This window comes from Triturus cristatus, chromosome 1_1 (assembly GCF_964204655.1).
Source record: "Triturus cristatus chromosome 1_1, aTriCri1.1, whole genome shotgun sequence".
Taxonomy (NCBI): Eukaryota; Metazoa; Chordata; class Amphibia; order Caudata; family Salamandridae; genus Triturus; species Triturus cristatus.
This window is the reverse complement of record NC_140579.1, coordinates 89015829-89030708: the sequence shown is the minus strand read 5'-3', so window position 1 is coordinate 89030708 and position 14880 is coordinate 89015829. Positions and strand designations below refer to the sequence as shown.

Here is a 14880-nt window from a genome sequence, read left to right as displayed (position 1 = left end):
GGAAATTAAATAAAATATAAGGGGGCAAGGTAGGGATACTCTGCCCCCCTAGGCCTCATGGGGGGACCCAGAGTGACCTCCCCCCCAGGCCAAAATCCCCAAAACATCCGTAGTTTCTGCTGCGATCTCGTAGGACTCCCTCAGGATCAAAACACAATTGGCAGCTGGGGCCTTAATCTTTAATTAAAGGCCACAGGGAGCCCAACCCCGAGGCTTTAATGTTTATTTAAGGGGAGGGAGGGCACGCTGCTCCCCTCCCCGAGCCATTAAAGGCCCTAGGATGACCACTGCCGAGGCCGAACTTTGTGTTTGAGATATCATTAGTTATCATAAATGATGTGATCGAACATGTCATGATTGATGTAATATGTAAGGTCATAAGCAGGGCATGGCGGAGCTTTGCTAACTATAACTGGTGATTTCCTGTTCTTTTTAGTTCAAACATCAATGTTGTCACTGACATATTCACCTAACTATAACGTTACTTTAATCTTTGCACCCGCAGCTCAGTTTTATCCATGGTCCTGTATAACATCCCTAAATATCACTTTAAGAAACGCCACTGTTTAAGAGCACTGCTGTCACATGTCCTCCTTTTCTGAGCATATGTTCTTCAAACGCTTTGTCTATCACTAAATTCAGTACCAATTTTGATTCAGTGCATTCTAACTTCCATACATTTGAGTCATATGACATTTCTCAATAGATAAAAAGCTAAATTGGGGAAATGTCAGAAAATACACCCTTTTATCTTGCATTCAGAAATAGTTTATTGAATTAAAATGTCACAGAATGAAAGATTAGCATCTTGTGGTAAAGAAAGGCAAAGAGGAAGAGATTTAAGGTCAAAGGAGGAGCCTTGATACAGTGAATAGCCACACTTCCCAGCTGGTGCCCCTGCCGAGGTGTCGATTTGTGAGGTCTTCAGAAGTAGATTTACAACCAGTATGGCGTTTAAAATGCTCTCAGTTGGCCTAAGTTTTAGAATGCTGTTTACCGATGATTCATTTAGTGTCCAAACAAGAACACTCTTCCTTGGTCAATACCAAGCCACGTGGTGAACATCTTGGACGCCCTCTCGTTTTCTTAGGTGTTCGCTCACTCATTTTTAGTGTCTTCTTTAGTGCCTGTATGCACGGGGACTGCTGTTGTGGCGCTCAGTGCATTCAATTGTCCAGAAGATTCTGCGGTTATGTTCGAAGAGTTGAAAACCCCCTAGGAGAAGCAGAAGAGCGGCGGGGTAGGATTGTGGAAGGGGTTCCTCCTCCCGGGTTGTGCATCCTGTTGTCGGTTTACCGGTAGATCAGCGGTTCCATAAGCAGAGACCCAGCTTCTGTCTATAGTTTCTGTTCACTTTGTTTCTCCTCTTGCGAAACCACTTTGCCATCAATCACTTCCTGGACGATGGTCTTCACAACTCGGCTTCTAACTGGCTCTGGGGCTGAAACAAGAAATGAAGAGGTGAACAAAAGAATGTAGGCAGGATATATTGAGAGAACAGATGATGTGCTTAATGACAGAGAAGCTCGTGGACATGTTGGATAAAGTTTGGGATTCTGCGTTCACTTTATGAATCAGGAATTGGATGTTACCCTCTCCAATTAATTAATTATTTTGTTACCTCAATTAAACTCAGGTAGGCAAATAGCTTTCCAAACGGGGCCCATTTTGGAGCATGTATTTTGTGAATAGTTTAACAATGCACATGTACCTCATTTAAACATTCTAATGACAGAACTGCAATCTCCTTTTCCCATCTCTGTTATTTGAACCATTCATTCTAGACACACGCCCCTAACTTGAACATTCACAGATGTCTCCCATGTCAGCACTTTTAGAATAGTGCATGGTCCTTATGTGATCATGTACAAATTGGCGTTTGCTCACGTTTCAGCATTCCAATGTTGTGCTTGTTCACTATTGCATTTATTATGCGGCTGCATTTCTCTTATTCACGGTGACGTCAGCGCCTCCGGTGAATGGTTCATTGTATGTTTTTAACCCTTGTGTAAACTTGCTAACGTTAGTGCAGTGACCTGAGGTGAACATTCTTCATAGTGTATGTACATGCCTCTCGTGAACATTCAAAGTCGTATACATCTGCCTCGTGTGAACATTGTAACTGCTGCATCTACCTCAAGTGAGCACTAGTGCATGTGCTTCATTGGAATGTTTGCTGTGCTGAGGTGGCGCCTCGTCGGATCCTTCGAATATTCTAATATTCATTCTAATTTTGTTACTAGCCACTCATTTGGACATGCTGATATTAGCGCATGTTCCTCATGCAAATAACATTGATGCATGCGCCTCATGAGAATAGACTAGTTAGTGCAAGTGCCTCATGTGAAGAGTCTGCGTGGTGCACGCGCCTCATCACAATAGACTAGTTAGTGCAAGTGCCTCATGTGAAGAGTCTGCGTGGTGCATGCGCCTCATGAGAATAGACTAGTTAGTGCAAGTGCCTCATGTGAAGAGTCTGCGTGGTGCATGCGCCTCATGAGAATAGACTAGTTAGTGCAAGTGCCTCATGTGAAGAGTCTGCATGGTGCATGCGCCTCATGAGAATAGACTAGTTAGTGCAAGTGCCTCATGTGAAGAGTCTGCGTGGTGCACGCGCCTCATCAGAATAGACTAGTTAGTGCAAGTGCCTCATGTGAAGAGTCTGCGTGGTGCATGTGCCTCATGAGAATAGACTAGTTAGTGCAAGTGCCTCATGTGAAAAGTCTGTGTGGTGCATGTGCCTCATGAGAATAGACTAGTTAGTGCAGGTGCCTCATGTGAAGAGTCTACGTGATGCATGCGCCTCATGAGAATAGACTAGCTAGTGCAAGTGCCTCAAGTGAAGAGTCTGCGTGGTGCACGTGCCTCATGAGAATAGACTAGTTAGTGCAAGTGCCTCATGTGAAGAGTCTGCGTGGTGCACACGCCTCATGAGAATAGACTAGTTAGTGCAAGTGCCTCATGTGAAGAGTCTGCGTGGTGCACGCGCCTCATCAGAATAGACTAGTTAGTGCAAGTGCCTCATGTGAAGAGTCTGCGTGGTGCATGCGCCTCATGAGACTAGACTAGTTAGTGCAGGTGCCTCATGTGAAGAGTCTGCGTGGTGCATGCGCCTCATGAGAATAGACTAGCTAGTGCAAGTGCCTCATGTGAAGAGTCTGCGTGGTGCATGTACCTCATGAGAATAGACTAGTTAGGGCATGGTTGCCATGTGACCATTGTCGCTGGTGCATGTGCATCACGTTAAGACTAAGGGCCTGATTTAGATATCGACGGATGGGTTACTCCGTCACAACTTCGAGGGATATCCCGTCCACTGAAATATAAATCCTAATATATCCTATGGGATATTCAGTAGGCGGATATCGGTCATCGCTGTGACGGAGTCCCTCGACCGTCAAGATCTAAATAAGGCCCTAAATTTGGTGTATGTGTCTCATGGAAGTATTCTGATTGGTGACTTATGTTAATGTTCTAGTTGGTGCAAGCACCATGTGGGAATGTTCTACTTATAATGAGAGCCCCTCATCTTAACATGTTAATAATGGTGCAGGAGAATACGTTAACAGTGGTGCAAGTGACTTGAGAGAATGTTCTCCTGATGGGCCATCCTGACCTCTCTGGCTCTAACATGCCTAGACTTAGATGACCGTCTTTACATAACCCAGTCAACGTAGGAGTCGTAGGTAGCCTAAAGGTCATCTCCACATTCATCCCACAGCGAAGCCACTCAGTGGCATAAGGAGTGAGTGTGTGCTTGAGGGAGGATGTACCTTGTATATGACAAATGAAGTTGAGATAGCGTGGGGCCCCCACCACATCAGATGTATGGAGTCCAGTGCTCCGGATAACTAGGTGTGCTTCATTCCAAACATATGGAAGTTGAGACTAATTCAATAATTTATGTCGAAAAAAGCAATTATCATTGCTAAAAGGGTTATTTTTAATCAGGCAGAAATATAATGCAAATCCTGCTTTAAGTCTCACTTATGGTTCATGTAAAAGAAATGTTCATGCTTTAAAGAAGAAATGAACCTGACATATTTATGGGGCATTGAATGGCACATAAAACAAAATCCCAGTGTAATTACAGTCATTGTATTACTTTCATCCTTCTCCATCCTTGGTGTTCACTTTCACATCTCAAGTACAGGTGAAGCACATTTAATCTGATACTTAATATGGAGCACTCACACCCACACACACACCTCGTTAGCGCCATCAGAGCAAAGGAAAGAGAGAACAAGATGGCTGCCACCAATGATAACTTTAGCTTTTAAAGTTGGAAAAAGGTGCCAGAAGTTACACTGGAAAAAATAAAACTAAAAAGATGTTTCTAGTGTTTTGTTTTGTGGGGCATGTAATGCCCCAGAAATGTGATGGACCTGCTTGAGCAAAGTCATCTCTGTTCTTAATAATCCACACAGAGAAGTTTAGCAGTGGAGGTTAGAATCTTTCAAAGGCCAGCACTCCCCTTATCTGGTGGCATGACATGCACTACTGTTACCAACTTGAAACGATATGTCCCATAGGAACCACTTGGTGTCTAGAGTTTATTATACTAGACAGGACTTCAAACAGACACATGGGAGAAGGGCTCAAGAACCCACCACTGTGATTTCCGAGCATTATAACAAAGCTAACAGAAAGAGGGACGCTTACCTCTTGATGACTGAGTGCCATGACTCTTGGCCTTTTGGTCGACTTTGAAACTGAAAGGAAATGACATGCATATTACATACACATGACTAAGAGTGTCGTTTAATTCTATACGCAATGCTTGATGTCTGCTGACAAGATAGGTTTCAAGTGAGGGTTTACCAAAGGGTTACCAATGTTACTTCTTTGGGTAATTTAGGGCTCCTTTCTTCACTGCAGTGGTACCCCAGGTGAAGAACTTGGCTCGGAACCTAAGTATTGCTAAAGTGTAGGTGTTCAGGACTTGCCATCGTCTTACCTGCCCTGACCCTCCAGCAGGCACCGGTAGGTCTCAATCTCCCTCTCCAGCCGGCTCTTGATGTCCAGGAGTTGCTCGTACTCTGCCATGTTGTTCTCCATCTCGTCCTTGATTCCTTCAAGTTCCTCCTCTATATGGCTGATCTTCTCTTGAAGGTGTGCCAGCTGGGCGCAGTAGGTCCCTTCTGTTTCTGCCAAGTTGGCTTCAAGGGATTTTTTCTGTGTTTAATAAAGACAAGAGGTACACCTGAAACAACGTGATGGAATGTGTTCTAGTTTTTAATGGGCCAAAAGTGATGAAAAATGGCTCTAGCCTACATCCCTTCCCCCAAGTCCAGAATAATATACTGCAGTCAAGTCCGTTTACGTGTGACATTTTACCAAGCCTTTCTTTGCATTTTTATCAGAAAATAGGCATTTGCCAACTAAGCACATGCAGGAGTTGTTAGCAGTGTCAGAGCATTCTCTCTCATTCATGCCAAGAGGGGTCCAGTATGCCTTTAAGGCTGCATGGGGGCATTATTAGAGGGGAGATGCTGGGACGACGCCCACATGCTTCATGCTTTCTTTTCGTTCCCATTGTGACTGCAGCCTTGGAATAGTCTTCATGCTTGTTAGAACCGGCGGTCTCTAGTTGGCAGAGGTATACACTTCTGACAAATAGGGACCCACCAACTCTAGTCAGGGCAAGGGGATTACACACTCAGATAACCCCTGCTCACCCCCTTGGTAGCTTGGCAGAGCAGTCAGGCCTATCTCAGAGGCAGTGTGTCAAGCCCCCAGCAAACAGCACTCTGGCAGAAGGGGGAGGCAAGTCCTTAGATCAGCAGGCTTCTTGTCCTTGGTAGAGGTTTCCTTGTCAGAAGTGATCTGAGTTCTTGGGTTCAGGGGTCCTTCTTTTATACCCCTTTTCTCCTTTCTTCCCTTTGTCCAAGCAGGGAAATTCCCCCATCCCAGGTTTGTTGTGGGTGTTGCCAGGCAGAGGCACCTGGCCTATTCACTGAGCAGGGCAGGGTCCTCAGCCGCCCAGCAGGAGGCGGAGCCAGTATTGTCACTGGCAGGAGCAGGGCTATCAGTCGCCCGGCAGGAGGTGGAGCCAGCATTGTGTCAGGCAGGGCAGGCTACTCTTCCCTTACTCTAAGTGTAAATGGCTCATTCACCCCACACTGACTCCTTCAGACCCCTGGAGCCACCCAGCCCCTGACACACACACCAAACCAGCAGAGACCGGTGGATAGTTGGACAAGAAAATAGCCACTTTCTAAAAGGGCTATTTTCAAACCTAGAATTTAAAAACCATCCATCCTAAAGGATGTGTTATTAAATTCTGAGTTCAGGGATACTAAACTTGACCTGCTACCATGCTCCCTGAGTCAGATAGATTATAATGGAGTTAATAATCCGTCTGCCCATTCTGGCCTATGGGAGGCAGGTAGCCCGTCAATAGTGAAAAACGAAAATGGCTGTAATTCACTACTAGGTCATGCCACACACATCAGGGCATGACCTATCTTTTACCAACAATGCACCCAGCCCTAGGGCCTACCATAGAGGTGTCTGAAATGTGGCAAAGTGAAGGTTTGGAGACTGGCAAGTAGGTTTCCTTGCCAAGTCGACATGGCAGTCAGGGACTGCACGCAGGCTCTGCGGTGGCAGGCCTGGGACTCATTTTACAAGCTGCTTCTGTGGGTGGCACAACCAGTGCTGCAAGCCCACCAGCAGCAGTTAACTTACATGCCCTTGGCACACGCAGTGCACTGGACTAGGGTCTGAACAGTAAGTCAACCAAGCCAATCATGGTAACACCAATCAATGTAACAATTTAACATAGGGAGCACTTGCACTGTGGCACTGATCAGCAGTGGCACAGTGCCCAAAGCAATATTCCAGCAAAAACATCGTAAACAGAGGAGGCAAACAGAAAAAAATGGAGGAGAGACTCATGCCAATGATGCCAGGTCTAACAATGCTGGTTCATGGTATGTACGCAGTGCACTTACTACTACCACTCCAAGCTGCTGATGCAACTGTGTGTATGTTAAAGCCACCCCACTGAATGTGCAACCCTTCTCCAGCTCCACTATCTCTGCCTTAGCAAAGGCCCTCAACACTGCCAATGCCTCCTGCCCACCCAGATGGTATATGTATTAATCCGTGACATTTCTGAGATTAAGTAAAAATATATGAGTATTGCCCATGGTAGTTTATAGATGAACTTGACTTCCATAAACAAGGAATGTGGCAAAGATAACTTCCAAGCAATGCATTAGAAACCAAAGTGCCTCTTGGCGCTGCTAAAGAGAAGACTCAATAGTAAGCGACTATGAGTAACATTCAGATTGAAGGGTCAACACACACTTCAAAAGTCACATTTATATTCCTTCTTTCTGAGATTACCAACATTAGAATTCAAGCCCATTCAGCTACAGAGACTGACTAATATAAATAAATGCCGCTCTTACAAGTTTCGCGAGTCCATGCCTGACCGGCTGCTCGAGTCCAGATTTAGTCTTTGCATTCCGGGGCTTTAGGTATATTTTATCCCATTGTAAAACCAATACTACGAGTTCTAGAAAACGAAGAAATAAACTGGACTGGGACAGATACCCACGCGTGGACCTAGGAATCTTGGCAGTTATATAAGTGTATTCACACTAAGGAGAGAGACCTATGTGCTGTATAAGTGGTGGTTCCAGCATGGTCGTGGGTTCTTCAAGACCTTCCCCAGGGAATGGAGGATCTAACATGCTTGGAAAGATTTCTCACCAGCGAGGTCCATGTAGAAAGAACTGAAGTCATTGAGACAACTCACCATTATGAGAGATGCCTGCAGATCAATTTCCAAGGCTTGTAGGGAGCGCTTCAAGTCATAGATCTCTCTCTTGCTCGTCTGGACCTCCTCAGCCCCGGCGGAGATCTCTTGTTTGAGGGCAGTGCTCTAAGAGACAGCATGGGAATGAGTAAAGTCACATATTTAGACACTACAAAAAGTGATGGACTTCTTGAATTTATCCCAGCCACAGGAAATTACTCGGGCATATTCCATTCCTGTCTTTTTAAATGGTCTATGTCATTACAGTCAGGAGAAACATATATGCAAATTGCACATTTAAAACGCACTTCCTCCGAGACTGATCTGTGGGGACTCTGTGTGGGCGATAAGCCATAGTCAGTGACATATTATGTAGGGTCTGGGATGAGACTGACTTCGGAACAGCCTTATGGGTATTTCAGGGGGCAATAGTTTCTTTGAAAATATCTAGGTTTTCCATAGTTCAGTCCTTCTTATCCCACAGCCCACAGGACATTCATTCCTTCCTCACCGCTTCCAGGAACTTTGCTTCGGCATCCCGGCGATTCTTGTCTGCCATCTCCTCGTACTGGCCTCGCATGTCCCCGAGGAGCTTCAGCAGGTTGATGCCTGGCACGGCATTCATCTCTACGCTGAGGTGCCCTTCAGCTCCCAGGAGTCCCTTCATTTCCTGCGGGAAGAGTAGCAGTATGCCATGGGCATTATTCAGGGTTAACCATAGGCAAGAATACAAGGGTACCTTTTCTGCTCTTTTTATCATTGCTTTTGTATAAGTCAGTTCACCAAAATGCCAGAGCAGAGGCGGCAGAAGTGACATCATGCATCATGTGATCCCAGTACCAGCTCAGGTTTCACCAGTGGCCCTGCCTTGGCCCCGCAAGCGCTTCTGATTGGCTTGTGAGGTGGGAGACAAGGATCAATGATTGTACATTACAAGCAGAAGTATGGCTCTTTGAACTATATTTACTGTATTCCTCCCAGTCTCCTGTGATCCCTGACAGTGATGCCAGGAGCAGTGCCAGAGGTACCAAAGGTTATGTTAGTGGTTGCAGCTACTATTCCTCCTGCCACTACTAATTCACATGCTTGGTAACTTTCACTAAACAAATCATAACCTCGTTGGCTGCTGCGGATCATCACACATCAAACACCACTATCAGCAAAGCCCTGTTGATGGATTTTATAGTTGCATCTACGTCTCCAAAGGGGATATCAGTAGATACACTTGTAAATTATAACACTGCTTTTGTTATTTTAAGTGCCACCTTGGGCATTATCCTAAGTGCATATTTGTAGTTCTTTGACAGCAGCAGATGAATTGTTGTGTCTGATTTAATAGACACAATTGCAGGCAGGTTGTAGTCTAGATATGGGAAGTGGTGTTGCTTGGCGAGAAGGTTTTGAGTTGTGCTGGTGAGGAGACCCAGGCTAGTCCCAGGCAGATTGGTTGGGTTAATTGATTGCTGCTGAGATCTGGCATAGCTTGAGAGTCACAGGTTCTAAATCCTTCACAGTCCCAACTCTGTGTTTCACTCTTTTGAAGTTACTAAATCGAGTATCATTAAATTGGGAAATGGTATCTACTAGTAATAGCACCAGCTTGTTTGACGTGCTTTAAAGACTGGTTATAATTGGCGCGTATATGAATGTGTGGTCTGAGAGAAGGCTACACAGTGTAAGTGAAAAACTGATGCTGTATTAGAAAACAGTATAGTCGTGAATAAAAAGACCTGTCACAGGCCGGGAGGATCTATGGCCTAGTATGAAAAAAATGTGGCTTGGAGGGGTTATGATCTAGCAGGAATGTATATCTATCAAATAGAGATTTCATCTATCCGTTGGAAATGTAAACAAACGGAATGTAGGAGATGTGGTCTATCATTAGGAGAGAGAGCTGTTGTCTGGAAAACAGAGATATGGTATAGGAAGGAGATCTATTCTAACATGAAGACGATTCGCTCCGAGGAGATGTATCCAGACAAAATGAAGCAGATGTGGCTTAGGAGGAAAGGTTTAACAGGAAAATGTGATCTAGCAGAAGGAAATATCCTACTAGGAAGGCAATGTGGTCTACCAAGAAGAATACACTGTGGTATAGCAAAAAATGGAAATCTAGACTAGCTAAAATAAAGATTTGTTGTCTCGTGTGAAAGATATATGGTCCAGCAGAAAAAAGGCAATGTGGATTACTCAACACATACATGGCAGGTGATGAGCTCAATTATAAGGATATATAACTGACGGAAAGAAGACATCGCCTAAGAAGAAGAATGACAGGTGCCCGAGCAAAAAGTCGTGGTTCAGTAACCGGGGCTCTGAGGTCAAATGAATGAGTTTCCACTCCATTGCTGAGCACTCCTGTCTGAAGTGCCCAAATCACTCAGTCCTGAGTCCCCATGCTGTTGATATATTAATGTTTTTCAATGTAATGCATTTACACTTCCTTGTTTGTCCATCTGATTCTTACCCTGGCTTCCAAAAATGATTGAAATATTTGGGTCAATGATAGTCCACCCTCTAAAGATATCCTCTCTCCACCATCAACTAACCTAACATTAAACACCTGAAACCTGTCTAGGAATGCAACAGGTTAAGAAACAGCAGTGCTGCCACGGCTAATTTTCTGGAGAGCACTACAATATATGTTCTTCTTAGAGCAAGACTAGGAGAAATCATGGAATGCTTTCCACTGCTTAGGTGTTTCTGACGTGCCATGCAAACCGTAGACGATAAGCTGCATGTCAGTGCAATGGCCGTAGGTAAATTGTCGGACACAACTCTAAGACAACTTTAATAAATCAGAAAGCGCATTTCAAAGGCGTGTATCACGTTATAGGATTCCATCTATGTCAATCCCAGCACCTTCATGCCACATTGCTCTTACTTCTTCGTGGTTCCTCTTGAGGCAAGACAGCTCCTCCGTCAGGTTCTCCACCTCTCCCTCAAGGTCACACTTGGCCCTGGTCAACTCATCGAGCACCTTGCGCAACCCGTTGGTGTCCGCCTCCACGCTCTGGCGCAGGGACAGCTCATTCTCATACCTGGAAAAGAAAGTAACTGGACGTGAATAACAGCCAACGAAAACCACATCTGAAAGATCACGTTCTAACAACTGAGGGTCCAAGCGCGTAAATGAAAGTTTGCGACAGCACATTGCCAGAAGCCCTGTGACACTTCAAAGGTGCACCTAAGTCTGTGTGATGCTTTTATAAAAGATGTACAAGTACAATATTGTGGAAGACATCTGTAACAAAGAAATGTCTTCATTGAAGAAATATGTAATTTCTCTTTAAATATCCTTCAGTTTGTTTTGGACTTTGAATGCAAGATTAGTGTATTGCAAACCTCCTACCATCCTAGTCAAATATGACCATTGCCACAGCAAATACAAGAACAAGGTTAGGACGGATCGTATGGTTTTTGCACTTCTGATCTTTTCTGTTAGCTAAGAAAAGACCAAATAGGAATGAAACCATTGGCATTGCATTGCTTACTAGCTAGCGCCTGGTGATATCTCCTAGAAGGAGGGAGTTTGTAATGGGCGCTATGTAGCCTGAATTCCAAATATGCAGGGCAAAGTCTGAGCATTTAGGATTCTTCCGCACGTTATTCTAAAGGGTTAAGGGTCTGAATGCTGTGCTACTCATCTGACATTAAAAGGGACATCCTTAATGCGACAGAATCAAGGTACCTGAGCTATGATATTCTTCTAATCTTAACCACGAGGAAACTCTTTCCTGTTCAGAAGACCTCCCTACAGCAAAGAATCGTGCAGCACAGCATAGCTAACCACGTACGTCAGTGCAATGCATTCCATCCACACTATCCACATATGAGTCCTCGGTATATATTCTCAAGTGATCGCAGTTATTGAGAATTATTCAAGCATGTCATCCACCGCTGTGTAGTTTAAGTGAGCGAACCCTAATATTGGGCCCGATTCACAGAACTAACTTAAGACAAAATCCTGAACTTACTACCATTTTAGCATTCACAGAAGGCACTTACTCATTTTGGTATTCACAGAAGTTAGGACTCCTAACTTTAGGACTCCTAAATGCCTTCTCTGAATACCGAAAGTCTTAAAGTTAGGATTTTTCTCAGTTTAGGAGTAGTAAAGTTAAAAGTCCTAACTTTACTACTCCTAAACTGAGAAAAATCCTAACTTTAAGACTTTCTGTATTCACAGAAGGCACTTAGGAGTCCTAAAGTTAGGAGTCCTAACTTTACTACTCCTAAACTGAGAAAAATCGTAACTTTAAGACTTTGGGTATTCACAGAAGGCATTTAGGAGTCCTAAAGTTAAGACTCCTAACTTCTGTGAATACCGAAATGAGTAAGTGCCTTCTGTGAATACCAAAATGAGTTAAGTGCCTTCTGTGAATACCAAAATGGTAGTAAGTTTAGGATTTTGTCTTAAGTTAGTTCTGTGAATCGGACCCTCAGTACTTATCTCTTGAAGAAGGATTATTTCCCAAGTGGAAAGACAAGAAAATGTAATTTAAAGACTATTCATTTGAAAGAAAATATAAAGGTTCAAAGTAAACATAATTGCTCTATTTATTGTTTTGAAATGTATTTGAATGGGTATTAGGTGGTGATATAATGAAGAAGGTGGGTGAGGTGGAAAGTAGTCACTGAGATAAGAAGATGTGCACAAAGTGAGTGACCTTTGTGAGGCAAAAGGGCGAGGTAAAGAGTGGAATAAGGGAGCTACTCTGCCATTTGAATGTTTGAGAGTTACCACATGTGAGTCCTGTGATTGGACCTTGTCTGACGAGCCAAATTCTCTGTGACTCACAAGGTCATGGTCAAGGGGGTGGAGGAGATGTCCCCTCCAACCCTGATGGAATGTGGTCCATCAGTGAGGGTTTAAATCAGGCCCTAAGATTTAAGAGGTATTTATGGGAGGGATCAGTGCTTCTTGGATACTTGTTTATCCTTTTATTGACATGTGGTGGTCCTGGTGTGCCCGGCAAGGTTAGAAAGAGTCCACGTGGCAATGGTGATATCCTTATGAAGGGGCGAGCAAGTATTGCAACACCGAATCAAAGTGTCCCAGTGATCTAGTCTTCTCTAGGCAAGGCTGTGCGGATGAATTGGCGGTGAGGAAAGGAAGGTGAAGACAGTCAAGGGTATTTTAGCATTTGGGTGACTCTGTCTCGTTGCTAAGTCATTGGCCCTGATGGGGGAAATGGCAGACTTACTTAAGTTTGAAGTCTTCAGCAGCCAGTCTGGCATTGTCGATTTGCAGGACGATCCTGGCATTATCAGTAGATGCGGCAATGATCTGGAAGACAACAGATGGTCACAGTGGAAGGTCATGGTGCAGCGGGTGGAGCATCATTTCCAAAAGGGGAAATATTCCGACCTTCAAAAACAAAAGTCAATAATCCTTCTAAAAAAATAATGATTGACATTTACACTTTTGATTAAGCATTTCTGGCGGTTCAATGAGTATGTGGACAGACATCTGGTGCATGCACATACTATCCAGTTCCCTCGTTCCCTCTTGTAATTAATATTCCAGGCACCATCTTGCAATATCCATAGAAACACCCTGTGGCTTTATAACTCTAGAAAACCATCTTTCAGCTATTTTTGCAGGTTTATATTGCTCGAGGACGCAAGCTCGACCCGAATGTATGCGAGCGCTTTAAATGAGCACCAGTTACATTACACAAGATCACGTGCATCGTTTAGACTCCGGGGGATGACATGATCGGCCCAGATATCTATCATAGGATGTTGAGCCAATGATGGGACTCGAACCTGGTTTCCATTTCCAATGTCGGCCGCTCTGGTCGCAATGCGACATCGTCTCCACTGATCCCTTTACACAATCAATATCATTGAAATGACCGTATTTAAGAAAACTAAGATTCCAATTTCAAGTGTGCATTAAATTAACATGTGTTAAAATAAAGCCCCAGACTGGAAACATGGTACAGCGTGGAGTCACGTGGTACCCACAAAACATGGCTGAACGGCCCAATCGATGACCTAAGAGCCACCTAGAGAACGGATTTGCCTGTAGTTTATCTCTGATGATCACGAAAGGAAGTACAGATATTTACTGCAGGGAAGCAGTCTTTCAGACAGCATGGGAACTTTTAATAATCCGGTGTTTACTAGAGATTGGTCACAGTTTCATTCAAGGACGTTGTGGGTTCATAAATAGGGCGTGTTGGCAAGTAACTGCAGTGATGAAATACGGACAAAGAGTGCCCTTCCTTACACATCAAGAGAAGAAAGAGTCCTGTTCTCTGTGTAAACCCTACCCGAAACTATGAGACAAACCCTCCGCTCCATACACTTAGAAAGTAACAGTCAATTTCTGCATTACACACTGCAGCACTAGCAAGGATTGACATAATCATGGACATCATGAGGCCAAGTTTATAATGATTGATCATTTTCCTACCTTTTTTTCCAGCTCTGCGATTATGGCATAATATTTGCTGTAGTCGCGAGCCACTGGCGCGGGGTGCTTTGCATACCAGTCCTTGATTTTGTTCTCAAGCTCCAGGTTGGCACATTCCAGTTGTTTGACTTTCTCCAGGTAGGTAGCAAGACGGTCATTGAGGTTTTGCATGGTATGCTTCTCCCCAGCAGATAGGAGGCCCTCGTTGCTGGGTTGGCTCCCGATAACTTCATTCTTAAAGACCCCTTGGAAACTTACGCCTCCTCCAACACTGCCTTGGAAGCCTCCAAAGCTGGCCCCACCACCAGCTGTTGAAGCCCGGCTGGAACCAGCACTATGATGGAGGTAAGACATGCTGCTCCAGAAGGACTGCTCACCCTGTAGAGAGGCACTGAGTAGGAGAGTGGAGGGTGGAGGGGGCTGGTGCAGTGGCTGTATGTTTGAGCCTTTATACAAACCCTAGTGGGTGTTTCATTTCTAAGAGTAAACTGCTAAATATGCGGTTTTGTTTGAAGGTCAGACTCTCCCTCTAATTAATATAGGTGTGATTAATTAATATTCAGGCCTTGTTCAGCATATCCAGTTCTCATCAAATTATGAATCAAGATAAAGCGGGCAGGGAATGCTAAGCATTTACTTTAATTGTTTTATTTCTGTGATCTTATTTCATTAAAGCACTGCCCTCTCT

At 44.2% G+C, this 14880-nt stretch overlaps 1 protein-coding gene across 1 annotated transcript; it reads right to left on the bottom strand.

The window, feature by feature from the left end:
• Positions 1-745: 745 nt before the first annotated feature.
• LOC146869562 (keratin, type I cytoskeletal 12-like) lies at positions 746-14608 on the bottom strand. The gene is made up of 8 exons (XM_085606172.1): positions 14193-14608; positions 12976-13058; positions 10653-10809; positions 8280-8438; positions 7769-7894; positions 4958-5175; positions 4663-4712; positions 746-1441 (listed from the first exon to the last, which is right to left on the bottom strand). Exons 1-8 carry the CDS (start codon positions 14544-14546, stop codon positions 1338-1340), a joined length of 1251 nt encoding a protein of 416 aa, XP_085462298.1. The 5' UTR covers positions 14547-14608; the 3' UTR covers positions 746-1337.
• Positions 14609-14880: the final 272 nt, after the last annotated feature.

Coding starts and splice junctions, on each gene's coding strand:
- LOC146869562 (XM_085606172.1), bottom strand. CDS start 14,546: ATGTCTTACCTCCATCATAGTGCTGGTTCCAGCCGGGCTTCAACAGCT. Junction 7,895..8,279: donor AAGCAAAGTTCCTGGAAGCG/GTGAGGAAGGAA, acceptor GCTGTCTCTTAG/AGCACTGCCCTCAAACAAGA. Junction 4,713..4,957: donor CTGCTGGAGGGTCAGGGCAG/GTAAGACGATGG, acceptor ATTTCCTTTCAG/TTTCAAAGTCGACCAAAAGG.